At 35.1% G+C, this 25,641-nt stretch overlaps 1 protein-coding gene across 3 annotated transcripts in view; it reads right to left on the bottom strand.

Moving 5' to 3' along the window:
* The window catches only part of CYP20A1 (cytochrome P450 family 20 subfamily A member 1), a 61,694-nt gene that overhangs the window by 24,527 nt on the left and 11,526 nt on the right, over positions 1–25,641 (bottom strand). For 2 of the 3 annotated variants that reach the window (XM_090282832.1, XM_090282834.1), the window contains 5 exons: positions 22,524–22,666; positions 9,914–10,081; positions 5,666–5,744; positions 3,900–4,015; positions 3,020–3,074 (listed from right to left, as the gene is read on the bottom strand). In XM_090282832.1, the coding sequence (XP_090138958.1) occupies positions 3,020–3,074; positions 3,900–4,015; positions 5,666–5,744; positions 9,914–10,081; positions 22,524–22,666 (561 nt within the window). The remainder of the gene's footprint in view (positions 1–3,019; positions 3,075–3,899; positions 4,016–5,665; positions 5,745–9,913; positions 10,082–22,523; positions 22,667–25,641) is intronic. The other variant, XM_090282838.1, reaches the window with a different exon arrangement.

The raw sequence follows: 25,641 nt of genomic DNA, 5'->3' as shown, positions 1-25,641 counted from the left end.
CCAACCAACTGAGCCACCTGGCTAGGGCTGGAAGATTTCTTTCGTAAATTGAAAAGTAACTGAAGCCACTTAATGCATTATACCTGGGTAAAATAGTAATGATAATAAACTTCACATCTGGGGTAGTTTTAAATGTTGATAACTGATGGATTGTCTGGTTCACTCAACCCTGTAAAATCAGAAACTGATATATCAGCTCCCTCAGGAGCCCTAATGAAATGATTCATACAAATCAAAGCAGCAGGAGATTTACCTGCAAATCAATATTCTAAATTTTTACTTGTAATGGTAGATACACTGGCTCAATGACTGGAACTGGTTATTGCTCAGGACAGTGGTTCTCAAAAATCACCTGGAAGCCGGTTGATCGAACCACCTCACATCCAGAGATTCTGATTTATTAGGTTTAGGGTAGGCTCCAAGCATCTTACTTATAACAAATACTGCAATTATTTTGATGAATATTTTCCAATGATAGAATTGGAAAGTCACCAATTTATAGTTTACTTTTGGTTAAAACTGCTTGTGGATTATATTCATTATGGAAATAAAAATGTAAGAAAAGTACGTGATGAGCATAAAACAGAGAAAATAGAGTAGTTATATTTCCTTTAGTAATCCACTGGGATTACAACTGTTCAAAGAATTAAATCATTCATATATATGGTACCTCTTTCCCTAGATCATGCTTGAGATGACTATCTGCAGCTCTACTTTTCCTATGTCAACTACTTTAAAAAATATGTGTACTAATTGCTACCTCTACTTATTACCTCTTTCCTGAGCTAACAAGGGCTGGCATAAATTTGTCTCAAAGTTAAAATTTTTAAATGTTTGCCTAACTCACATATTATCCAATTTCTATGCCTGAAAAAGATATAATTCACTTTCTACACCAAATATATTGATAAAATCAATAGCGTCCTGGTCAATTATTTTGATAATTTACTGACATAGAGTTCAAAAAAGGCACATGATGAATAACTGCCTGTCTCTAACTTTTTCCTACACGTTTTTTTATTATGGCTTTTGAGTAAACTGCAGAATTTTTGAAAAATGAACAAGTAATAAAGAAATAGACTCCTAGATAGAGAACATTTTGATGATTGCCAGAAGGAGGAGAGGTTGGAGGGATGGATAAAAAAGTAGAAGAGATTAAGAAGCACAAATTGGTTATTACAGAATAGTCATGGGGATGTAAAGAACAGCATAGGAAATATAGTCAATAATATTATAATGACTATGCACAGTATCAAATGGATGTGAGATTTATCAAAATGATCACTTAGTAACTTATGTAATGTCTAATCACTGGGGTGTATGCCTGAAACTAATGTAAGAGTGTATGTCAACTTTAATGGAAAAATAAAAATGATTTAAAAATGAAAACAAATAAGTGACATGAAAACTAGTACAGAGAGTGTACAGTATGTATATGTATGCAATGTATACAACACTGAAAGATGGAGCACAAAGATTTGAATACAGTAGGCACCTGTATACTCTGCTTGACCAGAGTATCATTATCACTCAAAATTAATATAACTGTGTAAGCTTAATAATCTCAAACATTGGTTCTTGTGTAGAACTCTATTAAATATAAAGTATCTCTGGAGATAGCCTTGAAATGTGATTTTAAGCCCCTGAACATTCTTTAATTACACTACTAAACGAAGACACAATTTTATAGCTGCAAGATCCCTTGAAGGTCATCTAAAGCTAAATCCTTATTTTAGAAAAGGAGAAAATGCAGAAGTAAGTTACCTTCTTCAAGGCTCATAAGCAGTGGAGGAGGAACTTTAATTAAGGTTTCCTACCTATCTTGCCTCTCAAAAACTTCAGAGATGACAAAAAATAACCAACCCATATTCAAAGAAATAATAATACTCTGAAAACTTACTGTAGAAATAGCAAACATGATTAAAATATTAACAACCTTGGAAACAGTTATTTTTTTCTGCTATCTAGAGCACAACTGATTCAGATTTTTTGAAGGACTCAGGCAAAAATATATTTTAATGTAATAAAATTTTAAAACAAATAAAGCATTAAAAAAAGGTTCAATACATTATATTTGATATATGCTTACCTCCATTGCATTTAATTTATATTATCTAGACATCTCTAACTGTCAAAAATTTTACAACAGAAAAATTTTTGGAAGGCCTGGCTGCTGTGGCTCAGTGGATTGAGCGTCAGCCTGCGAACCAAGTGTCACTCGTTCTATTCCCAGTCAGGGCACATGACTAGGTTGTACGTCAGTTCCCCAGTTGGGGACGCATGAGAGGCAACAGCACAGTGATGTTTCTCTCCCTCTCTTTCTCCTTTCACCTCTCTCTAAAAATAAATAAATAAATAAATAAATAAATAAATATTTTTAAAAATTTTATGGTAATTTTATATATGTATTCATCATTTTTAAGAAAATTTCCTTCCACAGAAAGAGTTGTAAATGAAATCTTTCAAGTGAACATATTTTTTTTAGATTTTAAGTTGATGTTTTAATATTTCCTTTAGCATTTTATGTTAGTATATTTTTATAGATATACATAAATCTTAACATATCACACTTTTTAGATTTTTAAATAAAAATCACCTTCAATCCCAACAAAAGAGTTCTTTTACATCACAATTTCTGTGGCCTATCTCTTCTGTTGATAGACCTTAATAACAGCAGGCTGAACTGGAGTCGAAGTGAAATGCCTCAGCAGGAAATTGAAAAGCTCACTGCTCAGCTGGAAAGTTGTCAAAAGCAGTTCATTTTAAAAGCACTAACTAGAATTCACAATCCATAAACTGTCAAAAATTTTATGGGAACATTCAGAGGTGGCATAGAACACCTGGGGTTAAAAAGAAAAAGGTACCTGTGTGAATCAAGACTTTCAAACAAAAATTTTTTTAAAAAAGAGGGAAGGGAAATTATAAACAGTTCTTACAAACAGTGTTTCCTTTATTTCAGAATAGCTTTACCCTAGTATATTTTATACTCTATCTAAAGAAGGAATCAAGTTATACTTACATTTTGCAGTTATTATGCAACTGGCCAGAGAAAATATCATACTGTCTTCTAGGATCTAGAAAACAAAACTAAGTTTAGAAAGTATGAAATGCAAGGTAGTCTATATCAAGCCCTACTAAAAAAACCTAGAGTATAGAATTAAGAGTCAAGAAAAGGGAAAAAGTATGTTATTTCTTTATGTTTCACTTAAAAAACACCTACATAATGGAAAAACCAACCTAAATATTTTATCGTCTTTTTTCATGCAGTAAACATTTATCTATACTATTACTATCTCATGATATATTTTTGCAAACAAACTGGCTCAGTCTTCTCTGGTTTGGCCTCATGAAGCAATGATGCCTCAGGAACAGTGGAGAAGAGCCTGCCATTCACTGTGCATGGAACCTAATTCAATTTCTGTACTCACACACACACCAGAAAACCACTTCTGTCTACAAAGACTTGCATGCATAGAATGTGGCTGAGGAATCCTCCTATAAAAGGATGTGGCAATAATGGTTTTACTCCTGTCCTCCTTTGCCTGACAACATCACACAGTGGTGTGCGGGGGGTAACAGACACATGCTGGAACAAGCCAAGCTGCCATATCTGGTCATAAGGGCAGAACAGTTTAGTCAGTGAAGACTGACAGAAGTCCTCCTATCTTATGATCAGAGAATTTTGGCTCAATATTTGCTTACCCAAACATTAAATAATATACAGCTGCTTCAAAGAGCTAAGTAACAGGAGACTAAATACTTACATTGTTTATGGATAATGCACATTAAAGAAAAGAAAGCCATTGAATTTGGAGGAATTTTGGGTTAAATTAATAAAAAATATATTCTATACATGTGTGATTATCTTTTATCTGATAAATATTTAGCAATTATATTACCTGTTGGTCATTAAGGTTCCCCTGTACTAAGGAGTCAATGAAAATATATTGACTGAAGTTTCTTCCTTTACGTTCTTTTATGATTTTCCTCAAAATAGATTCCAGTTGCATAAGGGCTTAAAGGAGAAAAACAAAAAAGATTTTAGAATATTAAGCATGTGTAAAGATTAAATTTTTAAAATATTTCTGTACAATACTACCACTGCAGAATAAAATTTTCAAAGGTAAAAGAGTGGTAATCAACAATTTTTTAAAAAGCTAATTTATGTTTAAACTCATCTGCTTTCTTTTCCTTCTTTTCACTAACTTTTAAATATGTATAAAAAAGTAATAAGACATATATGCACAGTCTGAGACATAATTATAAGGCAAACATTCATAATATCACCACCCAGGTCAAGAAGTAGAACAATACCAGCACCTTACAGGCCTCCACACTCATACACATCTTCCCTGATATTATCCACCTTCCTTCTAAATTCTGTCTTCTTAACTTCATTCTTCTCCCAAATCAGGCACCATTCATTCATGGACAGAAACAGATGTGAAATAACCAATTTTTGTTAAATATGTTTGTTATTAAGGGAATTACTCTACATGCATCCATCAAGATAATCAGAATGTTAACAAAAACCAGATAGCATAAGATGTGTCAATTAAATTGGCTTTCTGGACTTATGTTGGACATCAAGGGAACCACCAGAATGGTAAGCCCCATCAGGACAGAGAGTTTTCTTCCATACAAAGAAGAGTGCCTAGCACATATGGGCCTCAATAAATATTTGTCGGAATAATAAAGGAAGAGAATCCTGGGAAGCAATACTATTATATATGGGAAATAATCCATTATTCCAATGCACTTTATGTATTTTAATTTACCCAGCCTGCTTCCAAAAAAGGAATTGAAGCAACTCAGAATAAAGGTATTGAAGCATTACATTTATTAAATTACTGACAAATATATAGAATAAAATAAAAAGGGGGGAGGATAATTGGGAAACCATCTTAAACTAAAATTGCTATTTTTCTGTGTAGAGTTCACAAAGTTGTAACCAATGCTGAACAATTTTGAAAATATTTTTATTCCATATTAAATGGTAAGAACTTTTATGTTGCTACATTTTTAACAAATATCTACAAAATATTTAATCATGTTGTTATTATTTCCTTAGCATATATTGGACATTTAGATTGCTTCTGGTTTTCTACTTGCAGAAATAGTAGAAACAGAAATATTCAGGGAATATTTTTCTTCTTCTAGATAATTTCATCCATCATCTATGACTTAATATGGGTCATCAAACTGCTTTCCCAGGATTGTACTCTTATGCTTTCCATTAATCCTGTAGGCTGGGTCTGCTGCATGGGCAACAGCAGACCCTCCATATCACCCTGCCCAGGCTCTGTAGCTTCAGCTTCACTGGAGAGGACACTCCAGCGTCATCACAAGATGTCGATGCAACACGGGAGGAGACAGATACCGTGTCACTCCCGAGTTGGACTGCACAGCCATTCTTGGCGGTGCAGATAGACTCTTAAGAAGCTACACCATCGTCTCTGGAGACGGATGGCTGCCGACGACGACGACGGAATCCTGTAGGCTATTCGAACTCTTCATTTACTAATTCACTGCTTTTTTCTCTTTTGTTTAAGAAGAACTTTCATTATAGGAAATGTAGAAAAAAATAAAGAGAGAGAGAAAAACACGACTTAAAAATAGAGCATATATCCTTTTGTCTTTACTAAAACTTAAGAGTAAAACCTACCATCTTCATATTGTTTTTTCCGGGTTGTACTTTTGTCAAGTGATCCATCTAGAAAGCCTTTTCCAATCTCAGACCAAACCTGAAAATAGGAGAACATACCTATTAACTAATAAGGAGATTTTCTAAATAATACCAAGCAATCTAAGCTAATAATTGAGACACTCCTATCTAACAGAACTGATAATTAAGCTCTCCCTTTTAAGTGAGTTATATAATCATTTACTCCATAGTCTCTGAAAAATAGAGCAAATATATCTTAACAATTTCAGTCAAGACTCTTTCAAACTAATTATAACTGAAAAGTCAAATGTTCCTTTTCTTTAAAAGGTGCAGAAATGGGAAGGAAAAGACTGCAGCAGAAGAGTCAAATCTCAATTTTTTATTATAATGGTACCAGTGGATAACTAAAATTCATAGAGAATTCATTGGGAATTACAACTTTTACTTCACCTGGGATATTGAAAAGACTGAGATCCAGAGCAAGGTTCAAAATTAGTCTAAAATTTGGAGATAGTAAACAACAAGATAGGCTTCAATTATTTCAAAATAGGGTAACTAGCCCTTGGAAAAACTATAACTTGTTTATAATTCAAAAGTGCTTAAAGAACGTAGGGGAAAAATACACCATTTATTAATTAATGTTAAATATTTTTTAAAATATTAATACAGTTAGGAGCACTCAACTCTAACCTTACAGAGAAAGATCTTACAGATTATTTAAATGTAAAAATTAAACTATTAAAAGCATTATAAAGATATATAGTAAATTTTTACATTATGAATACCCTTAAAACGAGAAAGGAGGTTTCTAAGCACGACACAGAGAACCAAGCAAAAATTTATAATGAAAAAGTTGAATTCATTGAGCTACTCCATCCCAACAACAAAAAGCTGAATAGACTGAAAAATCAACAACTCTTCTTGGATCCCTAGGACACAGGAAGATCCAAGGAAAACTGATGCCCCCAAGATGGGAGAGACAAGAGAAAACAGGGAGCCACATCTTACTGAAATAGACTCACACATAGAAACCACCTCAGGAACCAGTGCAAAGGTAGGAAATCCTGAACTGTAATTGACAAACTGCTTGAGGTTCAATATACACAACTCTGAGAGTTAAAAGCTCCAGGGAGACCCAGTCATGGGAGACCCCCAAAATATTGTGAGATTTATCTCTAGGAGCTTAACCAGGTTCCCACAGTAAATGCTGGTGAAAACCTCCTTGGGCTCCCAGCAGGGGTACTGAATAAAGGAACCGAACCTGAAATAAGCCAGAGCACTCCATTAATCTTAGTAAGGCCTATCCTCTTCCAAAACTACTTAGCCTAACCTCCTGGGGTATTATCAAGAGCCTAACTGACCTGGGGAAGGGAAATATCCAGCTCCAATCAGAGCTAAGCCTTCCATGTGGGAGAAGGGAAGTACCAAACTCCAGCCCACTCTGGCCATCCTGTTCTGCCTAAAGGGAGAGAAAAAACTGAAAAACACTTGTGAAGTTCACAGCACACAGGAACAGGCTCACGAAAAGACGAAGTTAAGACCTTATTATAGAACTATGGAAAGCTTCCCTTTTCCCCACTGGTGTCTTTTACCCAGTATATCACGTCTAGCTACAAAATATATATATATATATATATATATATATATATATATATATATATATATATATATATATTTGGCAAAAACATAATTTGAACAAACAGAGCAAGCATCAGAACCACATATGGCAGGGATGTTGGAATTATCAGACCAGGAATTTAAAATAACTATGATTAATAAGCTAAGAGCTCTAAAGGATAATATCCTAAAGGCTCTAAAAGATCCTCAGGTAAAGGATAAAGTATACTGTATGCAAGAAAAGATAGGCAATGTAAGCAGAGATGGAAAACCTGAGAAAGAACTGAAAAGAAATGCTAGAGATCAAAAACACTGTAATAGAAATGAAGAATCTCTTTGCTAGACTTATTAGTACACTAGGCACAGCTCAGAAACAATCTCTGAACTATAGGATATATCAATAGAATCCTCAAAAGCAGTTTGTTATAAAACTAAACATACTCTCCCTATATAATCCAGCAATCCCAGCCTTTAGTATTTACCCAAAGGAGGTGGAAACTTATGTCCACACAAAAATCTGCACATCGATGTTTATAGTAGCTTTGTTCATGATTGCCAAAACTTGGAACACCAGAATGTCCTTTAGTAGGTAAATGGATAAACCGTGGTACATTCAGACAATGGAGAAGTATTCAATGCTAAAAGAAATGAGCTCTGAAGCCATGAAAAAACAAGGAGGAAGATTAAATGTCTATTTCTAAGTGAAAGAAGTCAATCTGAAGTGAAAGAAGTCAATCTGAGAAGGCTACATACAATAAAATCCCAACTATATGATATTCTGGAAAAAGTAAAACTATGGACACTCTGGAAAAGGCAAAAATATGGATACAATAAAAAGATCAGTGGTTGCCAGGAGTTGGGAGAGGAGGGGGAAGATAAAGAGGCAGAGCACAGAGGATGTTTAGGGAAGTAAAAATACTTTCTATGACATAATAACGAATAAATGTCATTATACATTTGCCAAAACCCACTAATATACAACACCAAGCATAAATCCTTAAACTTCAGATGATTATGATGTGTCAATATAGGTTCATCGTTGGCAAAAAATACCATTCTGGTGAGTGATGTTGATAATGGGGGAGTCTTATATGTGTAGATGCAAGGGGTACATGGGAAATTTCTGTACCTTCCTCTCAATTTTATTATAAATGTTAAAATATTTTTTTGGAAAGACTTTTTAAAAAGCACTATAAACAAAAGTAAAAGAAAAAGGAAACTTAGAAAAGAACACAGAGCTCTTGCAGATTAGTATGAAAAAGAAAAATATCAGTAGAAATATGGGCAGAGCATATGAGAAAGCATCCCACAAAAGAACAAACACAAGTTTTCAACAAAAATATTAAACAATGTTTAACCTCACGAACAATAAAGTAACTATAAATTTTAATCAGGAAATATCATTATTGAATGATTAGGCAGGCAAATATTCAAGGACTAGTAAATCTAAATGTCAAAAGCACAAAGAGAGAGCACACTATGTTGTTGAGAAAATAATTGGGACAATGTGTTTGGAGAAATACAGTATGCAATGAATGCGGAGTGTACATTTTTCACACCTTAACATCTGTGAAATCGGTACACATCCTACAACTGATGACATCTCCCAACTGCTGTCAGCCAAGAAGCAGTCACGACACAGTTGTTATGGCCTCTGCATTAACAAATTGGTTATTATTCCTAGTGACATAAACCCCTTTTAATGTGTCTCAGACATTAAAAGATCATTTGAGGAAGGATTTCAGTTTATGTTTATAGTCTAAAAACTTTCCTTTGACAACTTCTAGTAATATTAAAAAATACCAGATTCCTTCTAAAAATATACAAAATAAGCAAAACAAAAGAATAGGCAAAACAGAGCAAAAACAGACCCATAGATACAGAGAACAAATTGATAGGTGCCAGAGGAGAGGTAGGTAGAGGGATGGGTGAAAAACATGAAGGTGAATAAGAAGTACTAACTTCCAGTTATAAAATAAATAAGCTACAGGATGTAGTGTACAGCACAGGGAATATGCCAATAGTATCATAATAACTTTGCACATGGCATATGGTTACTAGACTTATTGTGGTGATCACACTATAAAGTATATAAATATTGAATCACTATGTTGTACATGAAACTGATATAATATTATATGTCAACTACACTTCAATTTAAAAAATTATTTTTTAAATAGAGAAAAATAAATTCCATATGTGAACCTAGAAAGGGCAAACAGAAAATCAATTTTAGAGTGACTAAGCCTTTCTTCAAATCATATTATCTCATTACATTTTAATGCTCATGGGCTTTAACTGCTTTCTATATAGGACACAGTCTAGTTGTACTAAATACAGTTTTTCCCTTTATTCTAGAATTCAGTATTATTGTATTATATACTGGGTAAGTATTAAAAGAAAATTTCTTTAGTTACATAATTTTTTAATTTCAGAAAGTAATTGCAAGCAAAAAGTAATTCTTTAATTTTTAAAAAAGGCAATTATCTTTTTTTGCATTGTTGTTTTTAGCCCAAAACATGGAATTTCTATACTATAAACTCTTAAATCTTATTCTTGAGGTGGCAAAATCTACATTATTTAACTATCCAATGTGATGAAAGAATAATTTAAATTTGGCCCTATACTTACTGTGCCATGATTCTTCTGAAAACGAATGACTTCCTGATCATCTTCAAATGTACTCCCCATTACCATCTGTGTAACAGACTTCATAGCAAAACCAAGCATCTGCTGGCAAAGGGGTACATGCTGAGACTCTGGGTAGGAGAGCCATTTATCTAATATTTCTTCTGAAAGCTGAAAGAGAATGGAAAACTACAATGATTTACTGTTTCCTCTTGCAAATTTGAGAAAAAGTCAACAGATTCATTTCACAGAATCCATAGTTCAGCTCTAATCAAGTAAGCATTCAGGTGGTTACTTAATCTGTCAGGCTAATACTGGCTCCACCGAAAACTACATGCTCAGTGGTTCAGATTCAGATTCTGTCAAAGGACTGATTTGCAAAACAGAATGAACCACCACCACCATCACAATAACAAAATATATAACTTAAAAGTTCAAAGGCTGGTAAGACGTTAAAACTAATGGTATTTAAGAGACTAAAATCTTAATATCTAATTAAAATAGAAGAGGCTCACCACAGAGTATCTGTGATATACTAAACAATCAATAAATACATGAACATGTAAAAGTCCTAGACATGCTCAAGTAACAGAAAACTCTCGAAGTCTCTCTGTCATTCCTTTATCAAACCCCTTATGGAATAAAAACAATGTGTAGGAAAAAGATCAAAAGCTTTGGAGTCAGAAAAACCTTGGTTTTATTTCTGGCTCTCACTTAGAAGTAATGTGACTTTGAGCAATTTGCGTAATTTTTCCAATGTTCAGATGTCTCAACAGTCCAATAAGAACGCCTCCTACCTCGCACAGCTGCTGTGACTGGGATAATTATATGCATGTCACATAACGTGGTAAGGATTTTGTGAGGTAATAGATATAAAGCCCCTTTCATGTTAGGAACTCAGATTTAAGCTCTTTTTTCATATCATCTTCATGAAAATTCTGTCACAGTATAAAGAATTAAAATCAATTTTCTGAGAAACAGATAAATATTCAAAATGAAAAGATAGGCACAACATAGGTTTACACCTACTTAAAGTGAATGATGTGGAATATAAGATTGTTTTTGGAAGAAGGGAAAGGGAAGCCTTCATGATTCCATAGTATCAAGATTAATTAATTGAGCTGGGTAATATATTTTATTTTTTATTTTTTGGTAATATATTTTAAAAGCACTCTTTGAGACTTAGATGAAGTATAAAGAAAACAGGAAAAGAATGAAGTAGAACATGACTATATAATTAAAAATAACTTTCATATTACTAACAAAAATAATTGCACATACTTTAAAAAGTTAGAATTCAGTAATTATTATTGAGATTACATAGTTTCCTTTATACTAAAAAGTAAAAAAAGAAAGGTTTCAGAAACAAACCATGCTATTTCTAGGTGAAAATAGAAGAGCCCATATAAATATGACATGCAGGTAATGATAGAATTTCCAATTGGAAGGGCAAACACTGGGGGAGAAAGCTTTCTTGTAAAAGAAAATAATAAAATACATTAATAAATGTAAGGTAAACCCATAAGATTTCCTTTTTCAAACATCACAGTTCACTTGCTTCAGAAAACACTATTTTTCTTAGAAAGCATGATATTTTTGCCTCAAAACAATTCTTAGAAAAATATGTAACTTGAAATCATCTCAGCTTTGTGCACAGATGGGAAGCTCGACTGGGTGTCAGTGTTTATCCACTTAAGATACTCAGCTGTCAGACCTTACCTTCTTCATCGATCTACTCCTGAATGTCTAATCCTAAATTATGAGACCCGACCCATGTGAAAAAACTACACCCTCATGACTTACAGCCTTTGCGTTTCACCCATTTGCTTGGGTTTATGACAAATACCACATGTCAATGCTGAGCCTTTACCTTGATCATTTTGCTTAAAGTAGAATTTACTTGGGTGTAAGTGTGCATTCCATTTGCTTATGTGTTCATTCAGTTTTCACAAATGGTTACATTGCTGTCTGTCCATTAAATTCATATCTTTTTCCCACCAATTTGAAATCCCACTCACCATACATTGAATTCCTGTAAGAATTTGTGACTGTTTCTGGACACTGTTTATTTTGTTGTTCCAGAAACATGCCATCATCATAATTTTGAAAATTTATTATATTGTTATAATACTTCCCATTATTATTCTCTTTCAAAATGTTCCAGAAGAGAGACTGACTTCCAGATTGGTGGAGTTAGGACCTTGGTGATCTAATTCTCCCTCTAAAACAATAAAAATATGTACAAAACTAAACAACTAGTCAACCATTTCAACACTTTGTCAGTTAACCAAAACCCAGTATCCAATGAAGTGTTTATCCAACAAAAGCAACTGAACCTCGGTGAGACAGTGGGGTCTGTGATGTTTTGATGTTTACATTTAAGGTCATTTATATCTCCCTTCTCTCTCCAGCTTAGTAATATGGTAGCCAAAACCCAACAGAGACCTGACATCTTTGAAGCACTAGTCATCAAAATTGTCTCTGAAAATAGAGGAGTAAGGAATCCCAAGATTCTATCCCTCACCAAAAGTAGGTAATGACCTGGCAAAAAAAACTGTCAGAATCAACTTATAAAAAAATCTGGAAAACAGTCAAAAATGTACAACAACCAGGGGAAAGCACGGTGAAGAAAGAAGCAAAGCTGCTTTGTGGTAAGAAAGTACCACGATTTTAAACAACCTCCCTACCGTTCCCCACACCACAGATAGGCAGCAGCTCTGACAACAGCAGCCCATACTACTGGTACCTGTTGATAGGAAGCAATACATAATTCTTTTATTCTCAAAGAATTATGGTTGTGAGTCTCAACTTGGAGACTCCCATCAAGGACTGGTAAAAATGCTTCCCTTTATTTTGTCCAACTCTGAGCATTCCCAGAGCTAGGATGAATTCCTGGGTGGCTACTGCCAAAAACATCTAAGGGCACAGGTATTGGCCAAAAGAGTTGGGCAAGAAGCACTTAGGACAAACAATAAACAGACCAAGAAGCACAGAAGGGAAGAGGTTGGGAGAAGAAATAAATGTGGGAATAAGAGCTCTTTAAAGTTCCCCCCATACACCAGAGGATTTAAGAAAGCCATGCACATGCCCAAGGGCAAAACACATGCTACCAATAAGCCAAGACTAAGCTTTCACATCTGGCAAGTCTTTCCAAACATGTAGGAAGTAAAACCTAAGGTAGACTTGTAAAAGGCCTGGTAAGTCATTCTGCAAATATGGGAGAGTATTCTTTCTTTTGTTGGCTCCAAGTGTTTATGGTAAATCAGTCAAAACAGCACCTGACCATTAAACTAACAGAACAGATGCTTTAATGGCCATACATGACAAAGAACACAGTCTTAAAAAAAATTTTTTTTTCAGAAAAAGACACTCAAAAACAACAACACACGGCAGGTAGCAAAACAAACTCTGAGGAAGGTGAAGGATCTGATTTCAAGAGTTGCCACCCACAACTGCGCCCCCTTCAATAGTCTGGATCTTAGTCCTGAGCTCCCTCAGGCCGTCTGTCCCATACCTATAATTGGTGACTACTCCTTATAACTGCGATTCCTATATTCCGTAGAGTTCTCTTTACGTCTAACTAACCAATTTATCTTTATCTCTCATTACTCCAATCCTATTATAGTTAATAATTCTTTATGTTAAAATTTTCCCTTTTTAAATAATTGTGTGCGTTCTCTCTCCTAATTGGACCCACACTGATAAAGACCTTTGGATACACTCATCAAGAAAAGAGAGAGAAGGTATTACAGAAGCTAAAGATATTAAAAATGTAACAGAATATTTGGTAATAAAGCAGGGAAAGAAATAAAAGGTATAAGGAGTGGAAAGGAAGAAATAAAACTCCTTAATCTCAGGCACCATGATAAACCATTAGGGTTAATAAGGGAATTTGGCAAGTTTCATGACTACCAGGGCAATGTGCAAAAGTAACTGTATATATCGGGAACAAAGAAAAAATAAAATTAAAAAACAGTACCATTTATGATACCATCAAAAACCCTCCTAAATACTTAGTAGTAAATTTAATAAAAGATTAACAAGACCTCTACACCAAAAAATAAAAAATATGTATCTTGAAAATAACAAGACCAAAATGAGCAAAAGGGCATTCTTCTATGTCCACAGAAAAAGTGCAATGCTCATACACTGCCATGGTAAAACCACTGCAGAACACTGTTTGGAAGCACCTACTAATATTTAGCAATTCATTGCATCCATAATACTATGACCCAAGTAACTGTTACTATCAGCATGTGTCAGAAGAAAGTAACGTGCCCAAGGCTACACTACACAACAAAAGTCACAGAATTCCTATTCCAACCTACAAAGTCGGATGAAGAAACCAAACTCTCAACTACTATGTTTCTCTCTGTGTAAGGAAGGTAAAAAATACATTCTTAGAGTAACCAACTACTTGTATGTTCCTGTTATGTAAGAAGGAAACTAAAACCAGAAGACTGATAAACCTCAAAAATAGGTGTTCTGAATAAGGGTCAGCATGTGGGCCAAGAGTGGATTTAGGGGAGAAAGACAAACTGGTAAAAAGCCTGCTGTCAAAAATTCAGAGTTTGAGATTAGTTCCAACATTTAATAAAAAGAATGATTTAAATTAGCATCACTATAGTATTTAAAGACCAAGTATTTGATAACCACTACACATAAACCTTCTTAAAGGCAGCTCTGTATACAGGTAATTCTATATAAACTTTGCAGGCTAGAAGGGACTGGCAATAAATATTCAAAGTGATGAAAAGCAAGGACCCACAACCAAGATTACTCTCCCCAACAAAGCTATCATTTAGAATCAAAGGACAGATAAAAAGCATTCCAGACAAGAAAGAGCTAAAGGAATTCATCACCACAAAACCAGTATTATATGAAATGTAAAAGGGTCTTTTTTAAGAAGATTTTAAAAAATGAAAAATAAAATGACAATAAATATCTATCAACAATAGAATCTAAAAAAAATAAAAAATAAAAATAAACAACAAGCAGAATAGAAACAGAATCACAGATAAAGAGAACATTTTTATGGTAGCTAGATGGTAGGGTGGGCAAACCAAGGTGAGGGGATTAAGAAGTACACATTGGTAGTTACAAAACAGTCATGGGGATGTAACGTACAGCATAGGGAATACAGTAGCCAAAGAACATATATGCAGGCCCCATAGACATGGACAATGGTGTGGGTATGATCTGAAGGAGGGGGAGGGTTTGGGGGGACGAAGGCCAAAAAACTGGGACAGTTGTAACAGCATAAACAATAAACTACAGTTTTCAAAGTGCCTGTTTCCCACACTGCTGACCGCACTATGTTTTGTCATTTTCAAAAACCTCTGTCAGTTTAACAGGTAAAAAATTGGCTTATTTTGTTAATTATACTAGGGTTTAGACAACTTTCAAATATTTAATGGCCATTTACATGTTTTCTTCAATGTATCGCATGCTCACTTCTTGAATCATTTTTCTATTGGGTTTATACCTTTTTCTTAACAACTTGTAAGAGTTTTTGTACATTGCTGGTTTTTCAATAAAATCTAGGGTATACCTTTCCATAGTTCTTAGTGATAGGTAGTCAAACAGCTCTCTGGTGATGTTTCTTCAGTGAAACATTTCACATTTAAAAAAAAAAATAAAAAAAAGCTAAAAATGGTATTACCAAACACCAGATATGCGACCTAAATGGTATCCTAAAAACCTATTAGGACATTATGTTACTTCTCAGAGATTTTAATTGTGACTAACTGCCCCCAATACCAGATCACTGCTGATTATGCAACTAACAGATTAAATACTTTCAGCTAAATGCTGGTAGATTTAATCTATGACCCTAAACATTTTCTTACAAATACAGTCACTTATATCACTGCATTATGATTTGCTCATGGCTTAATCCACTTGCTTTGCACTATACTCTATAAATCAATGCAAATATTATAAATGATTTATACAGGATTTTCCTCTAGGTACATATCTAGTCGGTTAGAGGATCGTGTGTATCTCTTTTAGTTTGTGAATCTTGACTAGTTTATATTAGGTGGGTATGCTAACAATCTGTTGATGAGCTTCATTTGATAGTCAGATCAGTGTTACATATTGACTTATTATTGGTAGAAATGTCCAAATCTATGATAAATGCTTTCATACCTAATAGACTTATTTTTAAAATATCCTTTCCATTTTTGTCATATGTGATAATATGTCCATTTACACAAAAGATAACTACCCTGTGGTTGAATAACAAGAATGTGTCTATGCTGGAATATCCTTCTAGGAGCTATATTTATATGGTATATAAATTACATATATGATATATAAAAATAAAAAAGGTATGCTATTAATCTTATCAAGTGTCCTGAGAAGAACACGATACACAATATAACTTATAGACTTCTTCAGAATGTTCATATTAAAATATCATACTAATTTCAACTACCGTAAAATTATATTGAAAAAAGCGAGACTTCTGGCCAAGATGGAGGCTTAGACGGACACGCTTGGTCTCCCTCTACAACTAGAGAGGAATACAACTACTTCAAAACAAAAGATAACTAGAAATTCCAGAAAATAAAACTACACGGAAGCCCAACGTACAAAGTTATAAACCAGCGGCGCACTTTGGGCAGGTAAGAAGAGCGAAAGGGGGCGGTGCTGCTTGCGGTAGCACCAGGGACAGCGGCAGGGAGAGCAATCTCAGCTGCAGTCTAACCCCGGCAGCTCGCGACCCCAACGCTGGGAAAAGCAGCCACCGCATCACCTCGAACAGTGAGGCCCAGAGGGCGGGAGGACGGATCCCAGTCTCCTAGCGGAATAACTGTGTGAATCCATCTTGGACCCCCGCCCCCACACAAAGCGCCACAGTGCTGCGAAATAGGTTGCGGATCGCTGCTGGTCGCTGGGCAGTCACGACAAAGCGCCACAGCGTGGTGAGAAAGGTTGCTGGTCTGCTGCCGGTCGCTGGGTTGTGACAACAAAGGGCCACAGTGTGGCGAAAAAGGTTGCGGATCGCCGCCGGTCGCTGGGTTGTGATGAGTACACAGGCACTGCCCCCTATAGCCGGCCCAAGAAAACAAAACGCATCTGTCAAAATGAGGCAGACAACTATAGAAATCCCGGTGGCGCAGCTCACCAGGCAACAGATGAAGAACCTGACAGATGAACAAATAAGAAACCTGTCAGAGGCTCAGTTCAGGGCCATTGTTATCAGGTGGCTTACGGAATTAACAAAAGATCTGGGAAAAGATGAGAAAGAATTGAAAAACACTCATACTGAAAGGAACAAAACCTCATACGAGACAGATGGTGAGGAAATAAGATCCAGAGTTCAAATCAACAAACCAGAACACAGAGAAGGAACAAACAGTCAACCAGTGCAGAGAGAGGAAACGGGAAGCAAGGAAAATGATGAGAGGATCAGAAACCTCTGGGACAGCTATAAGAGATCGAATATATGGATTATCGGATTGCCAGAGGGCGAAGAAGAAGAACTAGAAATTGAAAAATTAAGTGAAAATATAATAAAGCAGAACTTCCCAAACTTGGGGAAGGAAATAGACTTACAGGTCCAGGAAGCACAGAATTCCAAAACAACTGGACCCAGGGAGAACCACACCAAGACACATTATAATCAAAATGTCAAAAGTTAAAGATAAAGAGAGAATCTTAAAAGCAACAAGAGAGAAGAAAAGAATCATGTACAAAGGGGTACCAATTAGACTATCAGCTGACTTCTCAAGGGAGACCCTGCAGGCAAGAAGGGACTGGCAAGAAATATTCAAAGTAATGAAAATCCAAAACCTACAACCACGAATACTTTATCCAGCGAAGCTGTCATTCAGAATAGAAGGGCAGAGAAAGTGTTTCCAGGACAAAATAAAACTGAAAGAGTTCATTAGATCCAAACCACTGTTATATGAGATGTTAAAAGGACTGGTTTAGAAAAAGGAGGATCAAAACTATGAACACTAAAATGAAAACTGCATCACAAGAACCAACAACAGAAGCTAGGGAATTGAAACAAAGGCAAACTAAATAGGCAATGAGAGTGGAAAAAGAACTATATGTATGGGGAGCATATTGGGGGGAGGTCAGCAGGGAAGGGGAAGGGGGAGAGGGAGGGAGATGGTATAGGAATTAAGAAAAATCGTAGGAGGGAATGGAATAGACAGAGAGGTTGAGAAGAACTATATGTACAACCAATGGACATGGACTAAAAGGGGGGGACAAGGGGAGGGAGGGGGGCCACTGGGTGGAGAGGAGCAGAGGGAAAGGAAATTGGAACAAATGTAACACTGTAATGAATAAAACACATTAAAAAAATGTGATATATCTACATGCCAAAAATCTAGAAACATGAAAAATATGCCAAAGAAAAAAGCAAGTCAGCCCTTGCTGGTGTGGCTCAGTTGGCTGGAATATTGTCCCATACAACAAAATGCTGGGGGTTAGATTCCAGGTCAGGGCACATACCCAGGTTTCAGGTTCGATCCCTGGATGGGTCCCATCGGGAGGCAGCCAATGTTTCTCTCTCACATCGATGTTTCCCTCTCTCTCTTTCTCCCACCCTTCCCCTCACTCTAAAGTTAAATAAATAAAATCTTTTAGGAAAACTTTAAAAATTTAAAAAGAAAAACAAGTCAGTTTATCTGGAGCCAGACTTACAATTTGAAAGATAAGGTTTTAAAGTATATATTACTTTTCTGAAAAAATACAAACTTTCTTTTTGAAAAGTCTTTAGGTAATTAAACAGTAATTACTGTGAAAATATTAGAATTTCAGAGAAAGCAAATTATTTTTAATTCCACCTTGCGTTAGCATATTATTGTGACTGCAACATTAACAAAGGATTTTTAAAAAGATAAAGAAAACCTAGCCAAGCAAAACTACATTCCAGGGTAGCAGAACCAAGCTATAGAGAAGCAATGTGCCAGACTGACTGGAATCAAATTCTAGTCCTACTATTTATTAGCTGTATGACCTTGGACAAGTTACTCAACTATTCTGTGCTTCAGTTTTAATAGGACAAAGGCCCATTTTTCACGCCCTCTTAGCCAGAGCTGGCTGGACCTCATAACGCATCACTGACCCTAATCGTTTTATGAGCCTTTATCCTCAGAACTAGAAAATTACTGGAAGTGCCCTGAAGGTGCAGTGGCTCCGGAAACTTACGAAACAGGACATACCAGACAGGCCCCCAACCACTCGGACCCTGCACCCAAAGATAACACAAAAACAAGCTGCAGCCCCACTGAAACACCCTGCTCTACAACCACCCCATTACCGGATAAAAGCCCAACGCCCTAACCCCTCGGGGCTGGTGCACAGCTCCGCCCCTAGCCCCTTCCCTCCCTCGGGAAAGTAAAATAAAACCTCTCCTCTGCACTTTCTTCTCTTTGTGAATTCTCTCACAGCCCGCATCACTGACCACCCTAATAAGTTTCTTCATCTAAAAACAAGGAAATAACAATTCAAACCTATAAAGTTCTTGTTAGAATTAAATGAACTCATTAAGCTATTAAACCAATGACCTCAATAATTTTGGCTATTAATATTATTACTAGGCTGTCAAAAGGATAGTCATAAATTCTAAAATCCATAAATACTTGTTAAATCAGAATTTAGCCCAAAATTCACAGGATATAGCTTGAAGCACACAGAAGAAAGAAGTTACACTCACAGAATCAAAGAGGAGGTTTACACTCAGCCTCGGAGCAGAGACAGTCAGAGCAGGAAGAATCAGAACACACAGGATGTGGTCTGAGAGGATTAGAGAACAGTCAGAACACAGAATTCAGATCTGGACCAAAAAGAAAAAAAAAGAAGAAAAGGTAAAAGGTTTAGCGTGTCACTGTGAAAAAATATACAATTTAATTTGGAGTGATAAATATGGTAAAGAGCTATTCTCTTAAAGAATACCACTGGGAGAGAGACAGCAGCACTCTGCAATCAGGGGCTCTCTGATTAAACATTAATTGGTATTTCAGACTAATGCTTAAGCCCAGTAGCTACTGGTTTGTGCTATGAGATTGACAATAAAAAATCTGAAACACATTTCTCACATCTGGACCCCGTCTGGGCCAAAGTTTGAAAATATGAAGACAAAAAAAAACATGAAAACTGGGAAATAATTTTCCATCTTAATTTGCATTTGATCAGGCAGGAGAAGAAAAATGGAATACAGAACCACAACAAAAAAGAAAGTTTAGGAAATAATGTCCATGAAAAAAGATTAAAGAAGTTAGAATTATTTACTTTGCAGCAGAGAAGAAAGAATAATTAAGACTTTTAACAGTAAATATTGCTGAAAAGAAAAAGGCATCATGAAAGCAAAGCAAAATGGGCAAAATTCCCTGGAGATAAAAAATTAAATACAAAAAGATTCTTACTAACAAATTCTATGGGCTTTAACAAAATAGAAAGGAAGATTCTGACTGGTGAATGCTCAGAGAGGGGCAACCTAACTGCTTCCAAGGAGGACACTGAGGGGCAGCAGGAACAGCTACGATAAGCCAAGCAGACAGCCTGAGAGACCCAGAGAACATGCTGTGAGCATGGCCAGCATAAAACCCTGAGATTCAAAACAGGAATGATAACAAGGAGAGGGTGGAGATTTGCTACATGTGTCTTTTAATGGGCCTCTGACGGCTATCAGTTAGAAATTGGAACTGGAAAGGAGGGACAAATCAGCAGCCAGCCATAGTTAAAGGCCTTGTCCAGTCTGTTTTCAGAAGCAAAATGAAGGTTTTTGATCAAGGGAGTAATAAAATAAGAATTACATTTTGAAATTATCTATTCTCAGGAGTTCTTAACTTCAAGTCCACAGACACCAAAGGGTCTGTGCATAAAGTCTAGGAGTCCATGACCTTGAATGAGGGGGTGAAAAAAAATCTTTATTTTTCACTAACCTTTAAATAAAAATTAGCATTTCCTTCAATTATGAATATAGGCCATTTCACGTCATATTAACAGTCATTACGAAAATCTCCAAAAAAATAGTTTTGTCCCCCTCATAACATCATTACTTTAAAATCATGAAAATTTTGGAAGCCTTGCAAAATCTAGCTATTTAATGAGTTATAATGAACCATATATATTAGATTATTACAAAAATTTAAAAAATAGTCTTTTGATTACTATATTGTAGTTACACATATTAAAATGTCATTCTCAGAAGGAATCCATAGTTTCACCAAGATTCCCAGGGGGATGTGTCATAAAATAAGTTTAAGAATTCCCGCAGAAAGTAGAAAACAAACAGATGCAGGGAAAAGGACAGAGAAACAGTAGAGAAACAATCTAAGTAAGATGAGGGAAGCTTAAACTAAGAAGATGGCAGTGCTGGTGGAGAGAAGACTGATTTGAAAGATATTTAGGAGGTACAATGGACATTAGAGACCTTTTTCAAATGTAATTTTCAAAGAATACTTTGTGTTATAAAAATGCTAATAATATAACAAGTGAAAAATGCAGTCTAAAACTACCCATATCATATGACACTGATTAAAATTCTGCACACAGAAAGACTGTAAAGATAAGAAAGTATTTTAAAATATTGAACATGATATTCACTGGGTAATGAATAGTTTTAAAAATGTTATTTTTCCTTAGGACTTTCCCAAATTTTTCTATATTTTGTAAAATGACTACCAGAAAAAAGTAAACCTAGTTTTAGTTGATTTTGGAAAATTTTTTAATGACAAAGTAAAATGTTTACAATATGTACTAATGTGAAAAATATATAAAATTGTCCCTACAGCATTATCTCAACCATATGTACATCTTTGGGGAAATTATGGGTGATTTCTTTATAAAGTTAGATTTTACTAAAGCAAGCATATATAACTATTATACATTATAATATATTTAAAGGGCGCAAATGGATGGATTAGCTTTGGACATAGGAAGGACTCTTTAAGATTTAAAATGAAATGAATAAGGACTAAGATGGACAGAGTTTGTTGGTGGAGGAATAGGACAATGAGAGAGTTAACATGTAAGGGACTCTAGTCTCAGCAAAGCAGAAGGCAAGGACATGCACTGCAAGCAAAAAGGGCTGGTGGTACCAGTAATACTACATTAAGAGTGAAGGTTTGGAACAATCCTATAGGGACACCGAGAACTGTCAGAAAGCATACGGCTCAACTAAGGCTCTTCAGGGACAAGAAGGGAATGGTATTAACTAGTATTATTTTCAAACTTTGTAAATAATTCGTGGCGCTTCTTAAACACATCAGATCCCCCTCCCAGTAATCCAGTCCATCCAAGTGGAGTCTAAGTAATCTACATTTTCAACAGGAGAGTGTTTCAGGTGACTTCACACCATGTTCTGGAATCAGTGGTTCAGAGTTTGGCCTGAAAACAAAAGACAAATTTACTGATGTAGGAAATGTTTTCAGGTTCTTTCCACTTCCATAATTTTAATTTATACAGGGAGTCTAGGTGTTAAGTTTTCTGTTTTCTTTTTGTTTGTTTCGTTTTAGAATTTCAGGAGAATAAAGATCAGCTCAGAAAAACAAGTGAGGAAAGAGTAGCAAAAGCAAGACACACAAAATCAAAAAATATACTATTATCTGTATTGCAGAACTCCAGGCCAAACTACTTATCACCTTACCTTTAACAAGAGAGCAAAATTACTCTGCAGAGAATTAGTCACACCATTCTCATACAATTTTTTTCTTGTGAAGTTTTCACTCACATTCTCACCACCAGATTGATACCGTAATAATGACTTTAGCATGGTTTCAAAAGGGTCCGCTGAAACAAACAAATAAAACATTTCTAAGTCAAAGGAATCACTCCAAAAAAATCTCCAATAAAAGGACATAGAGATCAGGAAAGTATGGAATTGTAACTAAAAGCAACTTTTTTTTCACAACTCCTTTAAATGTCTTTTCTAAATATGAAAAGTTCAAGAGGCAATATAAATTGGCAAGAATACATATCCTGACTGGGAATTTCACTATAAATAATTAATACCTATATAAATTTTCTTCCTACATGACAATAATATTGTTGACTTTATAAAAACAGATCATTCTACTGATTTTAAAGAAAAACTGATGATGCAATGTAATCGTCAAGTATTAGAGTTAAGAAAGACTGAACTGAACTTGGCTGGTGTGGCTCAGTGGATTGAGTGCTGGCTTGTGAACCACAGGGTTGCCAGTTCAATTCCCAGTCAGAATACATGTCTGGGTTATGGGCCAAGTTCCCCGTCGGGGGGGCACGCAAGAGGCAACCTCACATTGATGTTTCTCTCTCTCTCTTCCTCCCTCCCTTCTCCTGTCTTTAAAAGTAAAAAAACAAATTTTTAAAAATTTCCTTAAAAAAAAAAATCACTTAGCTGAGTTCAAAAATTTCTTTTCTCTTTTAATCATTATCTGAAGTGTTTCTTTAATGACTTTACTGTTCTCACACACATACAAAAATACATTTCACGGTAAACAATTAAAACACAGTAAAATACAATAAAGAAAGAAAAATACATCTAAATCTCACCACAGAGATATAAACTGTTAACCATTTTAGAGATTTTTTTTAGAGCTGTTAACATTTCTTAACATAGATAGAGAAATTTGGCAGATTTCACAAAGAACTGCAGTCCCTTCTTTTAGACCACTTGTGCCAGATATTAATGTGATCATTTCAATGCTGTTTACATGCTTCTCCTACTCCCCAGCACTAAACTACAAACTCCATAGGAGCAGTGACCACATTTACTCAGCACTGTATTTCTGACAGAGCCATCTTTCTATGTTGTGAAAATTGAGCACCAATTCAGAAGCCAGACTGTCTAGCTTCCAGTCTCAGCTCCAGCACTAATTAGTGGTATGACCTTGGGCAAATGACTTAACCTCAATCTTGTCTTCTGTTAAATGGGAGTAACCAACAATACCTACTTCATAAGGTTGTTCTGAGGAATAAATGATTTACTATTTATAAGGATTTATAACAGTGCTGGCACATAGTAATTACTATACAAGTATTTGATAAACAAAATAAAATATCTATTATTATATTAAGGCCTGAAAGATTACAAATATTCTCTTATGCAGCCATTGATAAGTATTTATTTCCTTCTTATTTATAATTAATGCTAATATGTCTTATTTAAGTGATTATCAATTCATGATAAATTCCTAAAGATTATTATTGCTAAGTCAAATATCACTGCCAACCTTCTCTCCAGGAAGTCTGTAAAACATTTATATTCCATGTTTCTCCATTCCCTCATCAACAATGAGTTTTGTCAATATTTTTCATATCTTTAGTCAGACTGGGAAAACCTCATTTTTATTTGCATACCACTGATTATTAGGTTGAAATTTTTTCATTTGCTTTTTGGCCATTTATATTTATTCTTTCTTAATTACCTTGTTTTAACCCATTTTCCTACAGTTGCATTTTATTTTTTCTTATTAGTTTTTATTTACTTTATAAATATATAGGTGAGAAATAGCTTTCGCATTTCCTTTAAACTTTTTCATGATAACTTCTTATTTTACAAAAGTATAGTCAATTAATACATATGTATAGTAATGAGTGGCCAACATTTTTCCATTTCTTTTTTTCAACCTTTTTCAAGGTGTTTCTATTGTACTAAAATTTTTCACTTTTCTGTCAACAGATTTATACAGCTTGTGCTTGATGACTCCTAGATCTCATGTCATGGTAAAAAAGGGTTTACCAACACTCCCCTTTAAAATTTAATATTTAATTATGTTTTCTTCTGTTACTTCTATGATGCCATATTTTAATTATCTGGAATTTATTTTGATATAAAGAATAAGGCAGGAATTCAGATTTTTTCCCAAATACACAACCAGTTTTCCCAACCCACTTATTAGCTTTCCCTTTTATCAAAAAATGCTATCTTTATCATAGGTACTTGGTTGAAATTTTTTTGGATTACTTACTCTATTTCATTTCTCTATATAGTCCTATCACAGCACAAGATTTTTAAATTAATCTCTCTTTATAATACACTGTTCTATCTGATGGTAGAGGTAATCCTCTCACTAATGTTCTTTTCTAGACATTTCTTGGCTACTCATGTACATCTACTCTTCCAGATGTAACGTGAAACTATTTTTTCAGGATCCCCCCAAAAATTACATTGGGATTTACACACACACACACATACACACACACACACACATATACACATATGAGGGGGGACCCAACAAAACCCCAGAATTATCTTCTGGATGGTGGGCCCTTGTAACACAGGCTTCCCCCACTAGGTGAGTGTTCTAGGAACCCATCAGTATCAGTGACCAGCTGGCATTGTTGTGAGAGGCTGTGCTCAGCTTCAGTGAATGTCTTTTGAAGACTCTTTCAATGCTTTGCCCACTTCACGATGTGTGAGTTACTAGTGTACCTTCCCACACCATGTTTAGTATTCAGTTGACCGAAAATGACATGACCCCCCGTGTCCCATCCTCCCTATTCATTAGATTTTATCACAAGAGACCTTTTTTGGTATCCCCAGATGAAAAGAGTCGTCAAAGGGAAACATTTTGCTGACGTGGAAGAGGTGAAATAAAAAATGGCAGAAGCAGTAAAAGATATCAAAATCCATGAGTTCAAAAACTGTTTTGATCAGTGGAAAAAAATCTCGATAGGTGTATTGCATCAAATAGAGAGTACCTTAAAGGCAACTGAAGTTTAAACATGTAAGAATAAATACACATTTTTTTATAAATAAATTCTGGTTTTGTGGGGATCCC

The sequence above is a fragment of the Furipterus horrens genome, unplaced genomic scaffold, assembly GCF_987537825.1.
Source record: "Furipterus horrens unplaced genomic scaffold, mFurHor1.1.pri manual_scaffold_1, whole genome shotgun sequence".
Classification (NCBI taxonomy): Eukaryota; Metazoa; Chordata; class Mammalia; order Chiroptera; family Furipteridae; genus Furipterus; species Furipterus horrens.
Note: the sequence above shows the minus strand (reverse complement) of the source record. Positions and strands in the feature narration are given on the sequence as shown.